We start from the raw sequence: 19,758 nt of genomic DNA, 5'->3' as shown, positions 1-19,758 counted from the left end.
TGCAAATCCTCAGGAGCCGAACTGTGACTATGATTGGTCCACTGTAATTATTACTGATCATCAATCAAAACCGAGCATTATTCATTTTGATGCCGCGCTTGCATTGGCGCCTCATCGGAATGTCCACTTGGTCGTTAAGTTGTGGCTGGTTGGTGTATGTGATGGAGGGTAACATGGTCGAGTGGGGCAGTGGTGTGAAAGTGCTTCCTGAGAACAATGCCAATCAGACTATCTGCTGCACTTAAATTACACAGTACCCTTTAAATAGAGTTAAATGCTGGAACTGCATGCAGCTGTTGGCTGTACAGTTTCTTTTAACAAGCCTCTTGGGCCATTTGTGACAGACAAGCCCAGCTCAAGCTAAACTCTGCAAGTGAGCTCAGTGTGGGAAATGAAACAATAAGTGCATTATATGTTCATTCACACGAAACTACAATTTAATATTGTTTGAGTGTTTGCAGGGATGAATGTGATACCGGGCTGGACATACAAAGCAGTTACCTTAGCTGACCTGTGACAAAAGTAGTGTTTCTCAGAATACAAGTACACCGCAGTTAACATGAACATCACTTTCTCACAAATGAAAAAATGTAAACTTGCATATTTCAAACACAGGTAAAGTGTACATAGAAATTCCCACAATAAATACTGCGCGTGTGAACAAACATTCCTTTGTCAATGCAGTCAAGTGAAGCAACTGGCTGCCTGCAGGCGTAGTGTGCTCTTGTGTATCACCGTTGATAACAAGACAACCTCAGAGGACATCAAGCAGAGAGGATCAGGATGAGGACCATTTCCATGCTCATGCTGGTAGGCTTGAATTCTAACTTTCCACTTTTGCATTTGAACCTCTTTGAAGTCAAATTGTGTTTTATCGCCATTTATTTGCTCTTGCCATGCCATGCTATTTTATTGACTTACCTACTTGAAAACGGACTTAGAGCCACAAATGTAATGATATAATCAGGGCTATTTCAATCAAGAGGATTTGTCAAGTTTGTTTTGACGCTTAAAGAGTGAAATTGAATTTAATTACATGTAAGTAGTCATGTAAATCGGATTTCCTGCATTCGGGCTATTCACTTGTGGGAATGATGAGCTCCATTTGAATTAAAACTGAATGAATTCCAATGTGAAATATGATGCCTTTAGTGTGTCACTTGAACAACTCAGAGTATAATTTAGTAATAAAAAAAATAACCTGAACTCATGAGAGGATTTTTCAAATATATAACAATTGTCAAAATAACTGCTGCTAATCAATAAAAACAATTAGATGTGTGCCCAAGTGAAAGACGCATACGGGGAAGTGAAGAGCAAGGTTTAGTAAATATGGTACCTTGCATACGAAACATATTTCAATTAATGCCCAATAATTTTCATGCAATTTACTGCAGTAAAGAGAAAAAAATCAAATCAATAAAATGAGTCCTCACTTTAAACTCCGATGACAAGCGGCAGACATTAGTATCAAATATGTACTGTGAAATTGCTGCTTGTGTTTCCGAGTTCTTGGATACATAAAAACAAAGAAACATCTCACTTTGCAGTGTATCCTCCATTTTGAGCTTTATTGTCAATTTATTGTAGGACAAAGATGCATATGATCTTTCTTACATGGTGATGTTTAAAAAATTGGCTACTGTGGTCTTCAGTAATTTAACACCCGTACCATTCTGAAGCACTGTTAAAAAAAAAAATATCAAAAGTAGACGCACATGTGGAGAGTATTAAACTGATCACTGAGATGGGCCCGCACTCGTTAAAATAAAGTCTTTGCAGCTGCATTCCGTCACAGTGTTTCAACGTCTGTAGAATTTTGTGACTTAAAAGTGCACCTCCATCTTCTCCAGAAACATTTGGTCAAATTCCAAATTTCCCAAACTCTGAGGCATTTAACTTTAAAAGTGCCATTTGTTATTGAATTTCTTCTGATTTCTGTACAGCACATTATAAGACGGAATTTTTATGCTGAGGCAAAGAATTCACAAAGTCTTGTTGAGGATTAAATACATGCACTTTACTGCAGAATTAACACCTTTGCTGTAAATATATTGGTTGCAAATTTGCCTTAAAAATATGTAATAATATATAATTTTAATCTCTGCTCACCGCCGAGGTACGCTGTTGAAAAAATCAAGTCATACAATATGTAAATAAATTAATAAAACATTTGGAGTAGTAGAAATGTGAGTATCCTGTTTCATCTGGTGTACAAATAACAGCATTTCATGGCAACCGTCAAATATGGTGAGGGCAGTGTGATAGTCTGAGGCTGCTTACTCCTACAGGACCTGGACAAATTGCTGTCTTTAATAGAACGATGAAGCTCAAGTGCTCTACGATTATAAAGCAGCACAATGACCCCAAACAAACCAACAAGTCTCTCTGTATGGCTCAAAAAACAAAATGAAGATTTGGTGTGGCCTAGTCAAAGTCCAGACTTATATCAAATCAAGATGCTATGGTATAACATAAACTTGAACAGGCAAAGTAAAAATAATTCTACAAACAGGAGCCTGTAAAATTACTTAAATAAGCACACTAAATCCAATACTTAATCCATTCATTATCTATTTGTTAAAGAATAAATAAAGCTGGGTTATTTAAAAAAAACTATTAAAAATCAAGAATCGATATGAAAAATATACTGTTTAGAGGTAATATCTCATTTCGCCACAAGGTAGCGCAAATCTCTAATACATCGTTAATGAGATTTGTCTGGTCAGAATTGCGATCAAACGAAGCAATCGCTTGTGAAAATCATACAAAACAACGATTTACTCCCTCATATCAGTATTTAACGAGTTGCTTGCTTGTTTTACAACGAATCGTGCGCGTGTATTAACGTGAAGAGCAGCTTTCCACCTAGAGAGCCCTTCATGTTAACTCCGGTAAGCAAGGCCGTTGCTTGCCACCAGGCTACGCCTCGATGCTAATGTGCTCGAAGCTGTTTTAAATTACGTCTTGGTTAATACCGTGGTTAAATTAGCGTCTTAGAATTGGTGAACGCAATTTGGTTATGTTGTATCACAAAATGAGTAGAAGAGAATACTAATTAGCAAGATGCTAACGATAATCGCGAGTGGCTAACAACTATGATAGCAAATACATGTTCAATAAAATCTAAAAATGTCCATAGTTCATTGAAAGTGGTTCATTCCAATTATTAAAATGCAGAATGTGAAATGTTACACAATAGTTTTGTGTAGGTCAACCAAATACTTTTATAATAATATACATATTGTAATGCCTGTGATAGTTATGATGTACATGATGGATATTTTGAGTTAAACCACTTTATGTCTTACAGAGAAGGGGAACGAAGTGTTTACATTTTCAGGAAAAAAATGTTCAAGTCTCGGGTGAGGTTAATGACGTGGATTCTCTTTTTTTGCTGTAGACTTTAGTCACATTTACAGTAGCCTCTCAGAGAGGACACAACATCCAACTTGACAAGCGGGTAAGTTTTAAGTTTTAAACTCCTCCTGTAAAAAAAAAAAATGTTTTGTGTGGATTATGAATGATAACTATTTGGTGTAGATCTTAAAGGCGAAGTCAACCCCCAAAATTCTGGACAATTAAATGTTCTACGGCTTTCACTAGTGTAAAAATGACATTCTGATTAAAATTGCATTTGTGGAATATGAATTTACTCAAAAAAAAAATCCACTTGTTTTTAGCCAACTCAGGGGGCGGCCATTTTGTTACATGAAAATGACATCACATTTTCTCAGGTAAAGACCAGTCACGCTCACCTGTTTTTTCTAAGTGCCATGATTGGTCGTTATCTGAGCTCTGAGCTACTGTGATGTTATTTTCAGTCAAGAGAAGTGACAAATTGGCTACCCCCTGAGATGTCTAAAAAATGGGTGGATTTTACTGCTTAAATCATATTCCACAAACGCAATATTTATCAGAATGCCATGTTTCATCTAGTGGGCCTGCATAGAATATATTCTTGTAAAGAACATTTTCAGGTTGACTTCCCCTTTAAATGTGTATTCAACAGGACATTTTGGTACGCTCCAAAAGAAGGTGGGTTTTGACTACCATTGAGTTGGTCGAGGAAGACCCAGGGCCTTACCCAAAACTTGTATCTCAGGTGAAAACCAGATTTTGAAAACAAAACCATATCAGCACCATCAAAACTAGGAGCCAGAAGCTAACCTGTGTGTCTCTTTCTGTTTTTTGCTTAGATATTCAATGACAGAACATATCAACACACCAATCACAAATACGTTATAAGAGGAATGGGTGTGGATGAAGAGCCACTGGGTGTTTTCTCTCTTGATGAAAAAGACGGGAAGATCTACGCCCATAAAGCCATCGACAGAGAGGAGCACAGCTTCTTCCACGTGAGCTCAAATTGCATCACAAATTGTCTTAATCATTATCTTCACAAGCACAATTTGTATTTATCCACAGATCAAGTTTGACATTTTGGACAAACAAACAGGAAGAGCAATAGACCGAGAATTAGCATTTGATGTTGCCATAAAAGACATCAATGACAACGCACCAAAATTTCTTCTTCCGCAAATGAGCGCTGATGTCAGAGAGGACACAGTAGAGGGTGAGGTTCTGCCTCCAGTTATTGAACACTCATATTACAGTAATGTATTTTATTCATCTTTTGTGTGTGTGTCATCCCTAAAATTCCATGCCAAGGCTACTTGCCAGTTCGGATAGAGGTTATTGATCCTGATCAAGAGGACACCCCAAACTCCACAGTTACCCTGAGTGTGGTATCACAGTCCCCGCAGGTTCCTAAAGTTGATTTACACCAGATTGATCCCCGGATGGCTCAACTTACATTGAAAGGGTGTTTTGACTATGACGTAAGTGTTACTGACTTTTTCGACTGCATTTAAAGACACACATGCGTGGGTGTGTTTGTATGTGTATGTCTTGTTATTCATTGTGGTTTTCATATTTTAGAAAGTCAAGAAATATGAAATCACGATTCAAGCCAAAGATCAGGGAAAACCCTCCTTGTCATCCACTGCTGTTGTGACTCTCAATATTATTGACAGCAACAATCATCCACCAATGTTCAAAGCAAGGAAGGCAAGCATGTTTGTTAAATCTATTACTAATTAAGTTGCTAATTATGGTTATTATTAGTGGCTTTTAATTCTGGCTGCCAAGGAACTCTGCTTCTCTGCTTTCTCCTTGTCTTATCTCCGTTGCCGACCTTTGTCTTGTGGGGTCTTTTTTTCTAAAACTATAAACCCGAGGATCTCACTGCGTTTCCTTCTGAAATCTAAAAATCATGGAAGTTCTGTTTGGAGTTGCCAGCTGATGTCAGGTCTAAGTTGTGGTGCAATGCGATATTGGTGAATTAGGTCGAGGCGCAGGCAGACAGATTCTGTGCTCCGCTCATATACGTAGTGGATGTCATTGTATTTCATCCATAAATATGACACCATCAAACTCTATGAATTGTTCTACAAAGCAATGATTAGAACAGAATCATTATTATCATATTCACCTGATTGGAACGCAGTTATGCTATTCCTGGACTCCTTTGAAATGCCAATTTAGAGATGTTGTCAGCTTGCCTCGGTGCGTATTGACCGGAAGTGTGGCTATTTGAAATCACATGCGAACCAGAGGACTCAAGGCAGACAGAAAATTTTAGTCTGCCTGAACCAAAACAATTATCTTTGCTGGCAAAAGCCTTGAAAGGCTAATCATCTGGATGTGTTGCAGACAAAACTCTGTCTCTATGTCCCCTCCCAAAACGAATTTTTCTGCCATGCACCTTTGGTATTGAATCAAGACTCTCTGAGGTCATCTCCATGGCAACGTGATTAAGTCATGAGTCATCAGACAGCAGAGACAAATGGGTCGGAGCTGAGCAGAAGTGATGACCACGGGCTTACATGTACATAAACAAGACTGATATTACCTAACCGTGATTCACTCCTCCTCCATGCCTTCCATGAACACCCCCCCACCACCACCTTCATCACAGTTCACGACGCGATGCGCCTAATTGGGGCTGCAAGCGCGCATTGTCTGGGGTCCCTTACCTGACACCACCCCTCTTTTCCACATGCACTAGTCTTCAAGTTTTTATTACATGTTTTTATTATTATGTTGCAACAGTGTGCTGATATGTTTTTTTCCGAATCCCACACTGTGCCCCCCCCCTGTTCACTAGAGCATAATTTGGGATTTGCTTTTTTTCCCCTCTCTTTGTTCTCCTTTTTCTGATCTAAGGAATCGGGGCGCCGTTGAGCAACCCGTCATTCATTCCATTGCTGTTGGGCCCTCTGTTTGGTGTCCCTGTCACTTTTTATGTTCTTTGGGTGGATCGAAACCTGTAAAATGAATTTCATTGTTCTGTACTCTTGACAGAGGCAATCACGATCAAATTAGATTTTTATTTCTGTGGTATGGCGTGATGTTAATCATGAAACTGTTCCTCCGGTCCAGTATAATGGTGAAATTCCTGAAATGGTCACAAAGAAAAATGTTTTAAGACTTGCTGTAGACGACAAAGACACTCCAAAAACCCAAGGCTGGCGAGCCAAGTACTTCATCATCAAAGGAAATGAGGAAAACAATTACAAAATTGAAACTGACCCTGAGACTAATGAGGGTATTCTGAGCATCATCAAGGTAATTTTTTCCTCCCCCAAGAACTCACAATTGTTCATGCAACAGTGCCTGCACCAGATCTTATTTTGTAATTGTGTGTCCTCCAGGGGAAAGATTTTGAGAAATCAGCTATTACAAATCTGCAGATTGGGGTGGAGAATGAGGAGCCCTTATTTATATGTAAAGATACAGCACCCAAGATCAAAAGCGTCTCTGATTCAGTTACCGTCACAATGAAAGTGCTTGACGTCAACGACCCACCTCAATTTGACAAAGACCCAGTTGACATCTATGAGAAGGAAGAGGAGGAGCCAGGAAAGTTGCTATACACTCCAAAAGTGCATGATGTTGATTCGGATGTATCCAAAATTAGGTTGGTGTTTACAATCAGCATGCCTCATGAAATAATAAATATTTTTTTTTAAGTTTTTAGAGTTCCCTCGACAAAGCAGGATCAGGTGTTTGTTGGGTTTTTGTTGTTTTTGTTTTTTTAATTCTAAATATATTTTATAATATATATAATATTTTTAATAATTTGAATTTTTTAATTCTCATAATTTTTTATATATTGAAGCGGTACAGATTACTGATGGATGGATGTTTCAATATATAGTGAAGTTGCGATGCAAAGTGAATATTTTTTTTTTTCTTCTAGCTTTGCCTTGTTAGATGATCCTGCTGGTTGGGTGACCATTGATAAAAAATCAGGACGAATCAGAACCACTAGGAAGATGGACAGAGAGTCACCCTTTGTTCACGATGACATTTACAAAATACTGATCGCTGCAAAAGATGATGGTGTGAAGCAAATACAAACTACTATTATATGGTCTTTGGTAAAAAAACAAAAATAATAAAACTAGTGCCTTTTTTTATTTATTTATTTATTTATTTTGCTTTTGTTGCCAAGGTAAGCCGCCAGCCACAAGCACGAGCAGCATCTTGGTTCACCTTCTGGATATCAATGACAACAAGCCAAAGCTGAGCAATAAAAGTGTCATCATGTGTGGAAACAAAGTCATGCTGGCTGCAAAAGATTTGGACTTGCATCCTTACGGCGGGCCCTTCACCTTCTCATTAAAGAGTAATGATGCAACGCAATTACGGCGATGGAAAGTGGACCGTACCATGGGTAAGCTCCGATTTGTCTTATTAAAACGTTAATTGTTCCAACTGTCACACCAACGCATGCTTTGCCTTGCTTTGCTTTTCGTACACCAGGTGAGGAGGTTGGACTAATTAGCCTGAAGACACTTGCTTACGGCGATTACTCAGTGCCACTTGTGATTGAAGACCAACAGGGCGTAACTGGAGAGGATACTGTAGTCGTAACTGTGTGTGACTGTGAAGGAGGAAACGTGTGTCGCCGTAAACAGCCGCTCTCAACAAGTCTGGGACCGGCTGCCATTGGACTGATTGTTGCATCACTGCTCTTATTTTTGTGTGAGTACTTTCATATTTAGTCATAACCGTGCTAAAAAGTAAAATAATATATGTTATAAAAGTAGATTAGGTCTTTGAAAAAGACATTTCAATGACAGGGCCTTTGATTTATAAGTTTCATTAGTTTTCCCCACTAAACTGAAGTCTGAAAAAAAAACACCTTAATTTGAATGTAAATGATTAAATTGTTTAATTAAATCAAAAGTCACAAGCACACACCTTTGTATTTGTGTAATGTGTGGTTGAGCGTGACATTTTTTCATGGTCTGAGTCAACTTAACCATTAATCACGGGACTGAGACGGTACAGGATAAAAAAATTCACGGGAGTAAACAGGAACAGGATAATCGTATGACAAAAAAAAAAAAACTCCATGAGGAGAAAAAGGGCAACAAACTGTTCAATAAATGCGTATGAAATATTGTTTGTATTTAATGAAACTGACTTGCAAAATGTGAACATTACCGGAGTCATTCTAAACGGGAGATGAGTTTTTTTCACTGTGACTGGACAGGGTTATGTTTTCGTATGATCTGAGATTGGGATAATAATTTGTATTTTTTCTGTGGGAATGGGACGGGATATGAGTAAAAATCCAGTGTGTGCCTTTAAGGGGCGTGGTTTAGTCAAGTCAAGCTACCACTGGTTGGGTAAAAAGAAACAGCTGTTCATGTTACATTTCAAAATCCATCCGTCCATTTTCAATACTGCTTATCCGGTTCAGGTCTGTCTTACAATATTTAAATTTACTGTAGTTTTTTGCATTTTCCAGAAAAGTTTGAGGAAGGCCTCCTTTTCCTGTCATAGCAAGACTGTCTCCTAATGCGCAAAGCATAATTGATTTTAATTTGTATACAATTCAGAGTCCTGACGTCCACCCTAAAAAAAGGCCCTCTTGTCAAACATCAATGACAACTGACCTCACAAATGTTCACGTGGATTTATAAAAAGTTCCACAGACATACAGAACTCTTATTTCGTTATTTCTTGTGTTCGGTTCTGAGTCTTTTGACAGTGAGTGTTTTAAAATCCTCTATGGTATCTATTTTCACCAAGAAAAATGAAAATGACTCTGAATTTGCAATACAAGTTATGGAAATGATAGAATTTGCAATATGCCACTGAGCAACGTTAACACTCCCACAAACGCGCCCTTGTTAAGGAAAATGCTGATGATCACACTTACATTCCATCTCATCTGTAAGCCACTGAGCACACCCATCCAGGGTTGAGTTGAGGATCATCTGAGCACCATGTCCTTAGAATTCATGAAATGCTGACTGTGTCTTGTGTCATTGCAGTAATCTTCTTCGCCTTGATGTGTGAATGTGGAAAACAGTTCAAGCACTTAAAGGAGGTACAACAAGATGAGGGTCATCAGACCTTAGTGAAGTACAACCAAGAAGCAGGTGGCGCTGAATGCAAGGTGTGTTGGATTTTGTCAGCAGCCATTGCATTCCATTTTCCGTGAACGCATATTGTGTGTGGCAAATAGTAATTTATTTTATGATGCACTTGTGCTAGACTGAGCCAAGTTTGCTGCTGACACATTCAAAGGATTTAGCTATGACTGGGACAAATGGATTAAAGCACGGAACGATACAGGTATTTGCTCATCTCCATTTATTGTTCTACTACTTTCTTAATCAGTATATTCTTGAGGCAGTTTTGTACTGTAGTGAATTTTCATCTCAGCTACCTCAGTTATATTATGGCAGATGTCATGAAAATCTTATGGGTATTTTCCTCACATACAAAGCTCATTATAGCTAAATATTTTTAAATATGGTTAACAAAATGAACACCGTAAAGCATTGCAGAAAAACAAATATTACATTGTAGCCATCATTACTTCTTAAATATTTTCCACATTCGATTACTGCGCTATATAAAAAAAAATGTCACATGTGTCATTGGTCTTTACTTGGTTGCATTGATGAATTGCAATCTTCACCTAGATGGCTAAAATGGCTCCAGTAATGACGGAAGACAGGAATTCTTACAACTCAGGGATGGTGAGTAACAACAAAACAAGATTACTACAGTGAGAAGCGGTGCAAGACTATCACCCATTATGTCTTAATAATATTGTTCTGATTTTTATGGTATTCTCCCAACAGATTAGCTCTTACATGGCTTCATTGGGTCAGCAATATCACAGAGGCACTCTCCAAGCAAACAAGGGGCATAACATGGTGAGTATTTACAGACACATTTTTAACATTAACCTGCTGCATTTGGAAGAAAATGTTTGATTACAATCTCAAATAGAGACTTTTTCTAGACCGGCCCCGTTCAAATGCTACATGACATTAAAAAAAAAAAGAAAATGAGAGTAAGGCTTTTCTTTTACCTCCATTTAATCTAGAACCCGTACAACTGAATTGAAAAAAAAAAATCTTCAACAACGGAATTAATGTGGTTGCGCAAGCGCACAAACTTTTATAACTGGGATGCGGCTGTTTTCAGAATTAACAAATCACGCTAGTTGTTCTCGATTTTTTTTCACGTTTTATTTTTTAGCATGAAACTAAATATAATTTACTTTAGGGTGGCTCATGGCGCCATCATCGGCCAAGTAGCTTGCTGACCAATCATAACATTTCAGATCACCTCAACAGGGTAAGAGAAATGTTTGCATCTCATCACGCTATAGATAAACAAAATAGATGAGGAGTAAATACCACAGTAAAAATGTAACAACTGTATTTTCATTGGTGCACCCACAGAGACTATATATGATTGACGCAAACCCTGTGGACCACCCCGAATACCAACCACATGAGTACGTCTTCGAGGGAGACGATAGTAGGTGTCAGTCACTGGATGAACTGTCCTTAAGCATCTGTGGAGAGGACTTTCAGTACTTGAATGATTTAGGGCCAAAATTTAAGACCTTTGGGAGCATCTGCAACCAGATGATGAAGGAAAAAGGCACACAAATTTAAAAAAGGGCAAAACTGGACAGTTACTTTAGTTGTTTAAAGCAATTATTGGCAGCTTGGTCTAATGGTAATGGAGCTGCTTGGGGTAAGCTCATGCGGATGATGTCACAGGGAGGCGGGGCTTGGACGTTTGTTGCCGTTTGCTGTGGATATACATGCGTTGTCTGTTTTGCTGTTGTCACAATGTTTTGACGGTGGAGGTGGGTTTGTGGTTGACATGCTGGTGAAAGGTTGTACTGCCTGCTTAAGGACGTTTAGGAGCCCCTTGAATTGTATTCGATGATGGTGTGGTGGGAACGGATGAACCTCGTCTTAGGCGGAAGCCACCGGCACATTGCCCCCCTTCTGCACCCCGCTCTCACAGGATACTTGATTTACATTTTACTGACGATTGATCACAGTTTTGGGACACAAAGCGGTGTTAAGCTTTGTTCGACACTTATGTTAAAAGCGTTGCTCTATTTTGTAGCGATGGACAAATGAAGCTTCATGAAGCACTTGTGATAATTTTTCTAGATGGCAATCTTGGTTTAAAGGTGCAGTGAAAATTTAATACCCTTCCATTGCACTAGCTTTTATCTTTAATCAAGAGCAGCAGCTTGAGAAGTAAAAAAAAAATCTCAAGCGCTTCAAGAAGCTTCATTTTCCCATGACTAATATTTGATAATTATTTAGATAATATAATAAGTAATTTACAAGAATGGATGGAATTCTTCTGTAATAAATGCACATTTTGCGGTGAAAACACTACATTTGCCATGCTTTCTTCACACAGTTAGTAGTTGGTTTGTTAAGTTTATTTGTTCATGGGTTGTTCCGGAATGAGTTTGGTTATTTATGAAAAAAAAAAAAAAAAAAAAGAATACTAGTTACACGTTTGTACAGATTTCGGCTTGATTTGCATAAGCGCAGGTTGAATTGCTTGCTTTTTCTGTTTTCTTGGCGTACAGAGCACTTTGTATTATTTGTACCTTGGAGTCTGATTTTTCATGACAGTATTAATTTAAAACAAGTATTTTGTGATGAAGCCAAATTTAACATTGGAATATATTGGTGTTGATGCTGACATTATAATTAACAACACAAAAATTGGCTGGGCATCAGTTCAGACTGAGCTGGGTTAGTATTTACATTTTTTCTGTCACATATTTTTGTTTTGTTTTTAAGTTTCACCTAATAAAAGCTTACGCGTCACAAATTTCACCATGCATTGTAATTTCTAACCATGACGTTTCAGAATCAAATTGCACCTGAGGCTGAGCCTAGCCCTTAATTCATAAATACTAAGAAATATTTTACTTTATTGCGTATTGTTGTTATTATTCTGATAATAATATCAATAATAATAATAATAATTATTATTATTATTATAATTATTATTATGAAAACCTGATGTGATACACAAAAATGAAGACAGATTCTGTATGGTGGTGATCGTAAATCGTAAAGACCTTTTAATAACCCGGTGACAGTCTTGTTCAGTATGCCAAAGCACTTGCCACACCTACAGTTAATCAGCATGCACGTTTATCATAATATTAAACCTTTTTTTTTTAATATGTGCTAATTCCTTTTGACACTGGCATGCAACAAACACAACCAAAGGATTATGATATGAATTGCAATATTGGGTGAGGTCTTGGGAAGCTGCACAGGTTCCATCATAAACTAGCCATGCGAGGAGGAGAAAAGGCTGACTTGCTGTTATTGCGTCTCCCTCTAATAACTAAATTCATTCAGTGCACCTGACCCAAATCATGAACGCTTTAAAAGAATAACATCAACAGCTGTCTGCCTATGGTGAAGGCGTAAGAGAGACACGTCAGAAGGATGTCTGTGTCATACCATTTGGGGACGTGCTGGAACAAAACTTTTGAAGAGTGCTTTTTTTTTTCACTCACTAATCCTTGTTTGAATAATGCCAGTGACTACACAAAAGGGAATGGTCCAACTTGTATTTTTGATTAAAAAGGAACAAGATTGTAGCATATATAGTAGTTTCAATGTAAAAGCTCCCCTATAATAAATATGAGTTCCAACATTTTAATACTGTTAGTGCAGGTTTAGCAGATCAAATACATGTTCACCCAACTAAGTACAGCTGTACAATTTAATAAATTCCAAGCGTTGCATTTAAAATTCTAACCGGCCAATATTTCAGTCCTTATTGAACGACTTGCTATACTCCAACAAGGACCTGAAAAGCAATGTTTGATCCATGAATCAACAATAATTTTCTACGGACCTTCAATTCTATGCCTGTTGATTGCACTCTGTGACAAATTGAACCAGGAAATATTATCCATTGTTATGAATTCATGGATTAAACGAGCGAACGATACACGGATTGTAATGGAGATTTTAGGCGTCCCCTGAAAGATGAATATCCATAATCCTTTGTGAGAAGCGATTGCGTTTTCTATAGAGCACGCTGATTTTATGTACAAACTGTATTTTGAGCTATCAGCATTTATGTCAATAAAATATCCTTGAAGTATTCAAAATTGAACACAATTATACATATGTAAATTCACCAAACCCTGCTGTCTCATCGCTGCTCAGTTTTTGCATGGTCGAGGCCCATCCTCCCACTCACGGGTTCTGATCAGCCCAAACCTGCCTGACATGCCACTGCACCTCTCATGCAGCTTTGTTGAATTAAGGGCCTATTCTCGAAAGGGATTAACGTCTACAACAACACCCTACCTGGATAATATTATGGAGACTTTCAACCTCAGCCTTTTAATGATGCTGGTAAGAATGATCTTTGGGAGGCACATATACTTACAAAAATGATACAAAACGTACATGTGGGGTGGGTGTCGAAATTTCACAGAATAATATTGCGTAGATTTCAATGTGAAATCTTTGCAGTGTTTGGGAAAGCACTGGAATGCTGCGGATATTTTGCAGAGACAAAAAAGAAACTGGATCATTGATTCCTTCACTATTGATGAAGGCTACGAAGGACCTTTTCCATATTCCTTGGGCAAAGTGAGTACCGTTCAACACTGAACATGATATTGGATTATGACAAGCTTTCATTCACTCAAGTATGGAACATAGAGTAATTACGGCCGTGTACTGTTTTGTTTGACTTTGTAAAGGTGAAAGTGGACAGAAAATCGGTCCTTTTCAAGCTACATGGCGAAGGTGTTGATTTGGAGCCCCGGGACATCATCGAAATCGATAAAAACACTGGCGAGATCACGGTGCATGGCCCTGTGGATTTTGAAAAATACAAATCCTTGAAGGTTAGAGTTCTGTTACAACATCGTGAAATGTATTAGAAGTGATTGTTTCACATTACTTGGCCTTTGCATTACAGCTGATATTTCAGGCAGTAGACCGGGTCAAAAATATAGTGGACACACAACTCGGAATTGACATACAGATTATCGATGCAAATGACCACTCGCCAGAGTTTGACCATGAAGTATATGAGATCAGTATAAAGGAGTCGACGTCACAAGGTAATCTCATGAGTCTTTTAAGAAGCTGCTGTCAAGAAGTTCAGATGCTTTTGCTTTTATTTGCATGCGCTACAAAGATTTGCCTGTAAATTGTGCTTTGAAGTCTCAAGGACGTTTGAAAGAGGCAAACACGAAATCATTCTCTCTTTGACAGGCGCCGCACTGCTAACTGTTCAGGCAGTCGATGCTGACACCAATCATAATAAAATATTTGATTTGCGAATACTGTCGGTAACACCCAAACCACATGACCTGGAGTTTCATTTGAAGACAACTGACGCTCAGAGTGGAACCATTTCCTTTAAAGGGTGCCTGGATTATGAAGTATGTAGGGGGGGCTTTCTGTTTTCCTTAAATAGAAATAGACAGCTCCCTGTTCGGCAAAGTAACTCAACCATTCACTGTTATTGTGGCAGGAATATTATGAGCTGTAATTTGTTTAATATCTCTGTGGAATTTGCATGTTCTGTGTATTTCAGCGTGTCAGGTTCAGCGAAGACTCAAAATGATCCCCAAGTGTAAATTATCATCTCCTTTATTGTTATTTTCCCATGATTGCCTGTTGACACAGGGTGCAATAATAAAAGAAAAATGTCGCCGGTTGCTTCATTCAGTTTATCAGGTTTATATTATATTTTTTTTTTATGTTGAACCCCTCCAGAAAGCAAAGAAATACACCATATTGTTGGAGGCCAAGGATCATGGGAAACCAAACCAGCTTTCCAGCTCCTGCACTGTCATTGTCAATATAGAAGATGAAAACAATCACCTTCCTGTCATCACAGGACAGACTGTGAGTAGTTTCTGTTTGCATTGCATGAAGTGGTGTTATAACGCTCCAAAACAAAGTTGTCCCGTTCTGAACTACAGGGCTCGGGAAAAGTAAAAGAAGGGCTAGTAAATGTTCTTATTTTACGTCTTCAAGTCATTGACAAAGATAGAAGAGGTACAGCAGCATGGAGGGTTAACTATAAGATTCATGGGGAAATCAACAAGAACTTCAGGATCACGACTGATTCCAAGACGAATGAAGGGCTACTGTATGTAGAAAAGGTATTTTTGCTTGCTTATTATGTTATCAGAACTGTTTTGATGGTTTCCCGCCGTATAGGGAAAAATTATTTTACTATATTACTCATTAAAAGTTTAACGCAGGCGCAAAACAAAACAAAAAAATCTTTGAGGAGCAGTTTTGCAAATCAATTAGTTATTTTGAGGAGCATCTGTTAATTTCGTGCGGCATTTTTTTTTGTGCAGGTTATAATCACGAACCTGAAGCAGGGTTTTTTTTTTAATTAACTTAACGAAATACTAGTTTTTTCTTAAATTCTGAAAAAAAAAATTATTCCTTAAATTCATGCTGTGTATAACAGCAAACTGTATTTTATTGTCGAGCAGCACAGTAAATGTATTTTTTTATACCTATTGTGCAGACCTCCAAAGTCCAAATCGAAAGTCAGACTGATTTGAAAACAGACATATAGCTTGTCAATTAGCGTACTCGCCAAAAACTAGTGTATTCAATCTCACAGAGGCTCTGGAGCGACTCTGCAATGTGTTTAGCCACGGCAGTATCCAGCCGAAGCTCATTGCTAGCTCGCAATCCAGCGCAAGTAGGAAGTGACGAGCTTTTGGTCTCGTCGGTTGATTCTCAGTTTTACTCTTCAATGTGTTTTAATGAGGGGCAAATTGTTTTGAGCCATGCACATGGTACATAAGTCACATAACTGCATACTGGAATTCATTATAATTTCTGTTTATAGCCTCTGGATTATGAGACGGCATCTCTGCAGACTGTAACCATCACAGCACACAATGAGAGTCCATATTTTTCATGTGCTGTGGTGAGACGCAGTATAACAAGTCTTTGGACATTGAAGACTCAAAGAGGCGCCATGACTTCTGATCACTCCACATATGGTGTTAATGTGATCGTGGAAGATGTCAATGAAGCGCCCATTTTTGATGAGTCCCACAAGCAAGTTGCAATTGGGGAGAATATCGCTGCAGGGCAGTATCTGGAGAAATTCACAGCAAGAGATCCTGATTTCAAGAAGGCCAATTCATTTGTGTAAGTTTTGAGGATATTTACCTTAACGGGTCAACTGAAAATGGACAAATTATTCCACATATTTCAGATACATGAAAGGGGAGGATCCAGCTGGCTGGATTACAGTGGACCCTTTGACGGGAGCAGTAACCACATCCAATATTCTAGACAGAGAAGCACTCTACGTGAAGGACAATATCTACAAAGCCACAGTATGTGCGGTTGACGACGGTATGACCGGGAACGCCTTTCAGATATTGTCTCACCTAAATGCCTTTATGAAATCATTCAAAATAATTATGATATTTTGGTCGCCAGGTGTACCTCCAATGACAGGCACTGCCACGCTCAACATCATTGTAAGTGATGACAATGATAATGCGCCATCCCTGGCTGAAAACAATATTGATATGTGCCAATCTGAGGGGCCCGCTCAGTCCAGTATAACAGCTTTGGACCCTGATGAAGACCCGTACGGTGGACCATTCCACTTTAGACTCCATGGAGATATTATGGGCAAGTGGAAGATTGATCCTAATAAAGGTAAGGAGCAGTTCAGCCTTTGGGTGTTCCGCTAAGCACGACATCTTCCAATGTAATGTATGAATAAACTACGGGATAATGACGACTTTGTTTCACCGTGTGTGCGCAGGGTTCTCAGTTTACCTGGTGAAAGAGAACATTGTACCTTTTGGATTACATGTGTTGCTCCTGGAAGTGTCAGACCTTCAGGGCAATGCTGCTGTTCACAACCTGTCAGTGACAGTCTGTAACTGCTTACAGAAGGGAAAGCCAAATTGTCGCTCGAGCGGAGCTTCAAGACCCACATTAGGAAAAACCGTTGGAATCATTTCTTCTTGCTTAGTACCACTTACAGGTGAGGTCCATTATTAAGTATGTAGTCATATTTTATCCGTGCAGATATGCTGCGACGTGACTGTGATGTTTGGTTTCAGGTATTCCATTAACAGCATTTCTGAGGTTGCGTAAGAAAAAAAGAAAAACGGATACCTCGGATAGTTTGGCTATACCAGACAGTTCAGGACATCTAATGCAGTCTAACGCAGAGAACCTCGGATATGATTGCAAAGTATGTCATGTATTTCAGAAATATGAATTCAATGTTATAAATGCAGATATTGAATTTCAAGGTAAAAACGGAATGCACACACATCGGATTTGAACCATTCACCTTGATTTTTAATGATTTAACTCACTTTAAATTCGGTACATATGCATTCATTTGTTGACTACATAATGGGCTGGTTTAATAATTATCCACTGAAATAATAACAATGGAACTTCACAAACATTTTCAACAGGTGCCTCTTGAACCAATAAAACAAGAACAATCCATCAGGGAACCATTGAAAGGGATTTCGCCAATACCAATACAACGAGTAGGTATTGTTTTGGAAATATACGGAACACAAAATCTGCAACACTGTATATTTTTTTATCTATAAAGCAGGATTTACATATATAAGGTCAATTTTTATTTTTTTTATCGATTCTAGTTAGTTTGTAGTCACTCAATTTCTTGTATGTTCTTTAGGATCAGTTTATGTGCGGTTCTTGTTAATTGAAGGAGAGTCAAAGTTCAAATTACTGTACAATGCATTAACACGTGTTTTTATATTTTGTGCAAATCACACTGAATTTTGTATCGGAGAGAGACACAGTGCAAGTTGAAAAGCTGATCTTGTCAAGTCAATGCTTAACATTCATTACCTACTGTGCATTTTGCTTTGGAGCAAATGACATGCATGTAAATATTTATTTATTCACAAGCTGACATGATGAGTGTATCTTTCCCAAGTAATCAATTTCCTTTTCGCAGAATTGGCTAGAACAGAAACCATTCAGACCGTTATCTACCGATATGTCCTACTTTATAAATGAGGTAATGACAGCAGTTTCATCAATCCACTTGAGCCTGAGTCATTCTATTCTATTTGGTTGATTCAAATACACTGTTGTGGCCCGTAGATGCTGGACTGCCTCCAGACAGGAGAGGATCTCGATGAAGACGTACCACGCGTGTATGCCGAAGAAGGAGACCAAGACATGAACAGTGAGCTGGATGCCATTTCTATCCCTGAAATTCCCTTTGACCCAGACTGGGACCTGGATTTCACTATCAGATCTCCCACCTCACTCCAAATGCCGGATATGAACCTGACATACAACATATCCACATCTCATGAAGTAAAAAACTTTAAAAACAATACACGGATCGGAGCCATAGGCAATAAACTGGAAATGGGCAAAAACAGGAAGTACAGGAGATCTCCATTATATCTGTAAATTGATAATGTAAGATATGATGAGATCTGTTTGGTTTATTGACAAAGATGAAAAATTATCTACATAATTAAACTCAAAGCAAGGGAAGTTTTGCCACATTAACTACAATCATGGCTTCAATCCATTTTGCGCCTCACGGGCAGACCAAAGAAATGCAAGGTATGGGCTCACAGCCTTGCTTCATTTAAACCCAAGAGTTTGTGGGAGGGTTCGGCAGCATAAAATAAAATCACAGCTTCACCTTCGGACAAGCAGAACCTTAGGCATATTCATGAGCGCCAATTACAGAACGATTTGCATATGTAAAAGCAGATTCATCTTAATACAAATTGCTAAGCTATTATCGAACACACTGTGACTTTAGCCACAAATGTACAATTCATCCACGTAGTGGCTATAAGAAAATAAATATGTGAAATAAAATATGAAATCCCAGTTTGAATGCCAGGTTTTTGTGATATGAAGAAATGAGACAAAGACAAATATTCCAAAGGAGTCTGTATGAGAAGTCAGGTAAAAATAAACACTGAAACAATGTAGTTGCCCAAGTGTACTTAATAAACCTGAGCACTTATTAATTTTCTTCATTGGTGTTAAAAAGTAAAAATTAAATATAAGGTCGATAATGCAATGAAAAGGGAGTTGTTTCGATTCCAGTGCATTTTTACACAATTTATCGTCTACTGCCCCCTAGTGGTGAAGTAATCAACGGCACTACTTTCATGCAGAGGAGCTTTTTGACTGGCAATGCCAATTCATTTGCAACATTTGATGTGCAGCCTAGTCTGTTTAATAGTTTGCTGTGGTTTGTCTTTGTGGGCGGGCCATTTTATTTCAACTTAACTTCTTGCACAGAAATTCTAAAAAGTGACACAATGGATCCCAAATTGCATGAATTCACAACACAAAAATCTTCTACTGTTTGTGTATT

At 38.3% G+C, this 19,758-nt stretch overlaps 2 protein-coding genes across 3 annotated transcripts; both read left to right on the top strand.

The window, feature by feature from the left end:
* The first annotated feature begins 691 nt into the window (after positions 1 to 691).
* cdh26.1 (cadherin 26, tandem duplicate 1) lies at positions 692 to 12,272 on the top strand. Of its 2 annotated transcripts, none has more exons than XM_088289136.1 (18): positions 692 to 810; positions 3,404 to 3,463; positions 4,013 to 4,105; positions 4,200 to 4,358; positions 4,429 to 4,576; positions 4,672 to 4,841; positions 4,942 to 5,070; positions 6,445 to 6,630; positions 6,717 to 6,982; positions 7,265 to 7,407; positions 7,520 to 7,741; positions 7,831 to 8,052; positions 9,354 to 9,478; positions 9,577 to 9,657; positions 10,011 to 10,067; positions 10,173 to 10,247; positions 10,603 to 10,674; positions 10,782 to 12,272. In XM_088289136.1, exons 1-18 carry the CDS (start codon positions 784 to 786, stop codon positions 10,998 to 11,000), a joined length of 2,454 nt encoding a protein of 817 aa, XP_088145262.1. In that variant the 5' UTR covers positions 692 to 783; the 3' UTR covers positions 11,001 to 12,272. The 2 variants fall into 2 exon arrangements, with proteins under 2 accessions (XP_088145262.1, XP_088145263.1); XM_088289137.1 differs by lacking the exon at positions 692 to 810 and adding an exon at positions 2,727 to 2,894.
* A 1,443-nt stretch (positions 12,273 to 13,715) lies between these two features.
* Positions 13,716 to 19,367, top strand: cdh26.2 (cadherin 26, tandem duplicate 2). The gene is made up of 15 exons (XM_088290337.1): positions 13,716 to 13,751; positions 13,872 to 13,991; positions 14,105 to 14,251; positions 14,326 to 14,470; positions 14,625 to 14,794; positions 15,132 to 15,263; positions 15,341 to 15,523; positions 16,234 to 16,541; positions 16,609 to 16,751; positions 16,839 to 17,063; positions 17,173 to 17,397; positions 17,477 to 17,610; positions 17,843 to 17,920; positions 18,361 to 18,423; positions 18,510 to 19,367. The coding sequence occupies exons 1-15, from the start codon at positions 13,716 to 13,718 to the stop codon at positions 18,825 to 18,827; spliced, it is 2,427 nt and encodes an 808-aa protein (XP_088146463.1). The 3' UTR covers positions 18,828 to 19,367.
* Positions 19,368 to 19,758: the final 391 nt, after the last annotated feature.

The sequence above is a fragment of the Idiotropiscis lumnitzeri genome, chromosome 3, assembly GCF_059441095.1.
Source record: "Idiotropiscis lumnitzeri isolate Australia: NSW breed Sydney's pygmy pipehorse chromosome 3, RoL_Ilum_1.0, whole genome shotgun sequence".
NCBI lineage: Eukaryota > Metazoa > Chordata > Actinopteri > Syngnathiformes > Syngnathidae > Idiotropiscis > Idiotropiscis lumnitzeri.
This window is presented reverse-complemented; position numbering and strand designations above follow the sequence as displayed.

Coding starts and splice junctions, on each gene's coding strand:
- cdh26.1 (XM_088289136.1), top strand. CDS start 784: ATGAGGACCATTTCCATGCTCATGCTG. Junction 4,106..4,199: donor ACCCAAAACTTGTATCTCAG/GTGAAAACCAGA, acceptor TTTTTTGCTTAG/ATATTCAATGACAGAACATA. Junction 9,479..9,576: donor CAGGTGGCGCTGAATGCAAG/GTGTGTTGGATT, acceptor CACTTGTGCTAG/ACTGAGCCAAGTTTGCTGCT.
- cdh26.2 (XM_088290337.1), top strand. CDS start 13,716: ATGGAGACTTTCAACCTCAGCCTTTTAATGATGCTG. Junction 16,542..16,608: donor AAGAAGGCCAATTCATTTGT/GTAAGTTTTGAG, acceptor CACATATTTCAG/ATACATGAAAGGGGAGGATC. Junction 16,752..16,838: donor AGTATGTGCGGTTGACGACG/GTATGACCGGGA, acceptor TTTGGTCGCCAG/GTGTACCTCCAATGACAGGC.